Source organism: Centroberyx gerrardi, chromosome 7, assembly GCF_048128805.1.
Source record: "Centroberyx gerrardi isolate f3 chromosome 7, fCenGer3.hap1.cur.20231027, whole genome shotgun sequence".
Taxonomy (NCBI): Eukaryota; Metazoa; Chordata; class Actinopteri; order Beryciformes; family Berycidae; genus Centroberyx; species Centroberyx gerrardi.
The window spans coordinates 11036033-11041607 of NC_136003.1; the positions used below are offsets into that span (position 1 = coordinate 11036033).

Consider the following 5575-nt stretch of genomic DNA (forward strand, 5'->3'; position numbering starts at 1 on the left):
GACCCCTCCTGCCTCTCTCTCTCTCTCTCTCTCTCTCTCTCTCTCTCTCTCTCTCTCTCTGTCCCTCCCTATCAGACTATAGGTGGGGCTGAAACACCTGGAGGCGATGGAACACACACACACACACACACACACACACACGCAGGGAGGGAGAGAGAAACAAAAGTCCACACCTCCATGGATTTGAATCCCACTTCCTTTAACCTCCTAAGCAGTGCACACTTTATCTGGAGTATCATATTGGATTTCAGCTTCCAGCTCATTCCAATGTGGAGATATGGAATGGAAATCGCATGCTTAGAAACGGTGTGCAACAAGTTGAGGTGACTTGGATGGGGAGGGAGTGGAGCTGAGTCCTGCTGACTCAGCCCGATGTCACCAGGATCACAGTGCAGGACTGGTGAAGCAGCAGTCACATTAGTTACTGGGAAGCCACAGCCCCAAAGTGTTGCTGTAGCTTTAGGGTGAGTTGCACCGGGACTAGAGAATGCTTTCCACTGTTGCCTTGTACAAGCCCATACGTAACACCTCAGCTCATGCCTGTACAAGTATGGAGTTTATAGGGTGTGTTCAGTTGGAGACAGAAGAGGAAAGTCACTCAGTTTTACAGGTAAAGAACACAGAGGGATAGCTCTGTATCTGTATGATGAACAGCAAACTTGTTGGCAGCAAGAGGGGAATATAACTTACGTAGACATGTATGTAACATCAGATCCCGCAGGTCTATTAAATATTTCAAAGGCCGATCTGACGGTTAATGTAACACCGGGGGAATTCAAGCATGACATCATGATCTGAAATATCCCCGAGCAGTTACACATTGTTTCCCTGCTCTGACACAGTGTTTGTTGGGTAGTCTGACATGGGAAGAAGAGACACTGTGTGGCTCAGTCACTTGGTGTTCATAGTGGGTCAGTATTTTGAGAGAGAAACCATGGCAACCAGTTATGTTAAGTGGCTGGGTGGGATCAAATCTGTTGATTGACTACAAAGTTGAAGGCGTACTGCAGTGTTTCTGTGCTGAATGTTGTGATTATGATATACATTTTTTTCTTTATCCCTTTTCTATATACTATAGTATGGAATTACTGTATATATAAGTTTCTATATTTCTATATTTTCTATATAATAAGTTTAGAATATAATTTATTTTTCTTTTTAGGAGGAGATAAGATGCTAATGCTTAGGATTTGTTTAAATATAATGAGGGATTTTCTTTGAAGTGCAAGCTGATTTGATTTGAAAGATTTGAATATTTGTTTAGCGGGTCATCTGCATCATGCAGCCTCTTGTGATATGAACGTTGCAGTAGTCAAAACCATGATTTGTTTTTCTTTTCCAACAAATTGCACCTTAATTGAGCGATAGAGAACAATTTGTGAAGTGAATATGTTATAGGTGGGTAATTCTCAAAATGATGATTTCAGGAAAGACTGAGGCCTCAGAATTAGAGGCAATAATCATGTTCATATTCAGAGTTTCATCAGGGTGAGTTAACGGACCCCTCGGAAAAATACAGTTGGAAACCACTGTCAGATTGATTCGTTTTTGTTGTTGTTTCCCATCAAGTCAACTTGGCAACTGCATGGCATCAGTGTTGCAAGGAAGAGACCAATATGTCATGCTTCCTGTATTACAAATAAGTGTTGAAAGATTGTGGTTAAATTATTTTGCCACAGGTATTCAGTGATGACTCCGGTCCATATCAGTGATATCAAGTCATGAGGTTCAGTGATGAAGTGGTTTTGTGATTCCCTTTGTTTTTTCCTCTCACTGTGATGTTATTTATTCTGTGGAGGTTTCTTTAAAGTTTTGTGTGTGTGTGTGAGTGTGTGTGTGTGTGTGTGTGTGTTTTTCAGCTTCTTCAGGTGCTCCAGAAGAAAAAAAGCGACAAGAGCAGTAGTGAAAATAGACACGTTTTTACTGCGGCTACCAGGACATACAGGTTCACAGTACATTTTCTGTGGTATTGTGTTTGTTACACAAAATATGTGTCTGTATTTTCTGGAAGGAGGGATGTGGGTTGGGATAGTGGCAAGGACAGAGAGAGAGTGGGATAAGAGGGAGTTCCCTCCTAATGATCTAAAAAAAAAAGTGCATTGTAGTTTTGATCATCACAACAACATATTGCACTCCCTCCTTGCATCCCTTTGATTCCTTGGTGTTTACAATGCAAAAGGAGCAAAAAATACAATGCAAATAAAGAGAAAACTCCAAAAGGGCCAAAGGAGGGAGTAAAAAAGGTAAGCAGGAATACAAGGTAAAAAGGTTCAACACTGAAAACAAAGTATTTACAGTTTAATAGACAGCTAGAAGCAAATACAAGCTAGTAGTAACTAGTGTTTTGCTTGCGTCCATTGCCATGCTTCAGGAGTGGCAGAGGTACAGAGGAAAGACGAAGTGAGGGGAAGGGAGGTAAAGAGAGAGGTAGACTATTGTAGAGGGATGAAGGAAAAGGGACTAAGGTAGTTGGAGCTCTTCTTTTCTCGTCGTATCATTTCAAGTATACATTATATACTGTAAACAGTATTATATAATAATAATAATACAAAAATAAGAACATTATTATGCGTTCCGTCCACTCAGTGGAGGAGAGCGTGAGGTAGATAGACGAGAGAGGGCATTAGGGGGGTTTTGCCGGCAGCCTTATCGTGGCGTGCCAGGCTGAGATAGAGGGGAGGGCAGGGTGAGGGGGGGGGAGGGGGGGATTAGAGGAAGGAGAGGTACAGGCAGGCAAGGAAGGCAGGAGGCAGCAGGTTTAGATGATGCCGTATTTGGCCAAGTCGCTGAGCTCCATGTCGCCGAAGGCCTCCCATGGGCAAACCACTGTGATGTCTGTGCCAAGGCCCTCCATCCCGGGGATATCGTCACCAAAGCTGGAGGGGGGGGGGGAGCGAAAATAAAGAGGTCAGCGACGAAAAGTCATGAGACTCGGTTTGATTGCAGTGTGTGTGTGTGTGTGTGTGTGTCAGATTTCAGTGGTGAAGTCTGTAAAGAAGACATATTAAAGAGTGGTTTACCCCTTCTGGCCTGGCTTGGGGGCCTTGCTCTTGAATGTGCGGGTCTGCCTCTGCTTGAACTTGGGTGGTCCCTTCTTGGGTGTGGTGGGGCCGGTGGTTCCGCTGGCGGTCAGCGCGCTTCCTGCAGGGGGGGAGGCGTTCATGTCTGCTGAGGGTCTCTGAGAAGACACAGAGGGGGGGAGAGAGGAGGTGTTAGAGCGGTGTCATCACGTTTACTCAAAGATCAGAGTTCAGCAGCCTCTCCTGGACCCTTCTGTCCTCTGCCCCCCTCTCTCTCTGCTGCCCTCTGTTAATCCCTGCCGGCTTCCTCCCAGCTCTCAATGCTAATTAGTGAAGATTATGCAGATTAGGCTATACGGCCAGATTAGCTGTAATCCCGCTCCAATCCCCGGTAGACTAATTGCCCTTCTTAAACAACAGGGATGCCCTGCGCAATGAGAAATCAACCTCTATGGTTTGTTCCTCACTTCAAAACTTTTCTATTTTCAACTCCGACTCTTTTTGAGAACTCTTTCCATCCGCTGCCCTTCATTAGTTTAGATATAAACTGTTGCATGTTACTGGATTATTAACTATTACACTTGCTCATGTCATTGTTATGCCATCTGTCAGCAGGCTGCTATGCTATACATTCATCTTATAGTATTTTGATGATATTTCTTAGGTTTGCCTGGGCCTCCAGGTCCTGATAGTACAGTGAGGCAGTTCCCAGGCAGGCCGCAGTATGCAGATCCCAACATATGCCATGTGCATGAGCCTGCCAATCTCTTTAGTGACTCAGACAGCTGCCTGAACAGAACATCACTGTCTGTCCTTCTTGTTCCCCTCATCTCCTTAAGCAGTATCCTGCCTAAACTCTGGCTTCTCCCCCTCCTCCCCCTGACTGCTGACACTGGTAATCCTGTTAGGGGAATTTGACAGAGGTAGAAAACACCCTGGCGGGGCGCGTTATGCAACTCAAGCACATGCGCCACCTGCATCCGCAGCAGCAGATCTAACAGGCCTGCGGATAGGCTTAAAGTGGCTCTCCTGAGTAGTCTATCGTGCTGCACTCGTGTGTAGAGATCTGCGAAGCTGCGCTAGAGCTGCACTCTGGAGACTCTGCTGTTCAACAGGTCATGAGCCATCTGGTGCTGTGATTTTTGCCGGTCAAGTCAATCCTCTTTTCACCGGGCATTAGGAAACACCCACACCTGTCCTCCTCTACATGCTTCTATGCATGTCTTTCAGGACCCTTTCCTTGTTTCTTTTTAACTAACTCAATTTCTTAACAATTTTACAGTAATAGTTCTGCACTTAAACACATTTTGTTATGCTCTATCCATTTTTTAGCTGATTACATTGCAGTTTTGGATCTGCTATTGGAGCAACATTAAACTACTTTTCTTAAAATTCTGCCAGCGCAAGATCAGTAGAGATTTTTTTTTTTTTTTCCTCATCCCTCTCTCTTTCACTCAAACCTCAGTGCTTGACTGTCAAGAAGCTAGCCTGTGTAGGAACCCCTATCCATTTCATCCATCCATGCATGCTGTTCCTTGTATCACTTTACCAATCCAACCATCTACATTCAGTCCTATCTGCATTCTCGGCTGAACAGTTTCAGTTAGAGAAGTCACTATCAAAAATTGTTTTGCATGGCTGAATCAAACAGTCATCGTCAGAATCTCTGCCTCCTTTAGCCTTTCTTGTCTGTTATCCACACAATCAGTGCCACCATGACTCATTTGATCTAGAACCAATCAACAAGTAGTTGCTATCATCCATGCAGTATAACTACATTACATATAAAACATTATAAAAGACATAAAACATTCTAAAAGATGTAGTAGTAGTAGCTATTACAGTTGAAGCCAGTTCTAATAGTAATTTCAGCAGCAGTTGTAGCAGTATTCCTAGTTGCTGCAGTAGAGTTAGCTGTAGTTTCTCACCTGTTGTCACAGATGCTGCTCTCTGCTCAGAGTTGCTTCTTGCTTCTTGCTGAGTTTGTGATGACTGGTGTCCCTCTCCTACTTTTATACCTGGATCTCTAATCCCTACATCCTCCTCTTTCCAGTCACATGGTCACTGGAAAAGGTCAGCCAAATTTCTGGAGCAAGCCAGCATCCTCTCCTCCCCCTCTCTATCTCCGCCCTCCCTTACCTGTCCTGAGGAAGAAGTGGGGGTGGGGGGGGGGGTCAACCTGTTAGGTGGACAGCATCAGAGGTCAGTCTGGAAGATTTTAATGGGTTTATCCTTCTAAACCTCAGCACGGCCGCATTTAGCCTGGCGTGAGGAGGCGAGCGCGGATTGACGTCTACCTGCCGGTCCATGTGAGGCGCCACAGGCCACTAACAGCTGTGTTTTTGAACTTGAATATCATCATGTCTGACAAATGTCCCTCATGAAACACCATACCATCTGTGATATGATAAAAACTCAAAATCCAGACTCTGCTTTCAAATATTTTCATATGAATGAGAATATGATGAATATCTTTGCTAAAGTAGTCAGTGTGCCTCCTCCTGCAATGAAACTTGACTGTTTGAATAGTCAGTTTGAGGAATCTGTATCAAATA

The 5575-nt window shown here is 44.4% G+C and overlaps 1 protein-coding gene across 1 annotated transcript; it reads right to left on the reverse strand.

The window, feature by feature from the left end:
• Nucleotides 1–2017: 2017 nt before the first annotated feature.
• On the reverse strand, nt 2018–4994 carry pde6hb (phosphodiesterase 6H, cGMP-specific, cone, gamma, paralog b). The gene is made up of 3 exons (XM_071902038.2): nt 4949–4994; nt 3021–3178; nt 2018–2876 (listed from the first exon to the last, which is right to left on the reverse strand). The coding sequence occupies exons 2-3, from the start codon at nt 3161–3163 to the stop codon at nt 2759–2761; spliced, it is 261 nt and encodes an 86-aa protein (XP_071758139.1). The 5' UTR covers nt 3164–3178; nt 4949–4994; the 3' UTR covers nt 2018–2758.
• Between the last annotated feature and the right edge of the window lie 581 nt (nt 4995–5575).

Excerpts from the sequence above, each read along its gene's own strand:
- pde6hb (XM_071902038.2), bottom strand. The coding sequence starts at position 3,163 with ATGAACGCCTCCCCCCCTGCAGGAAGCGCGCTGACCGCCAGCGGAACC. Across the intron at positions 2,877-3,020 it reads CCCAAGCCAGGCCAGAAGGG|CTTTGGTGACGATATCCCCG; the intron begins GTAAACCACTCT and ends CCCCCCCTCCAG.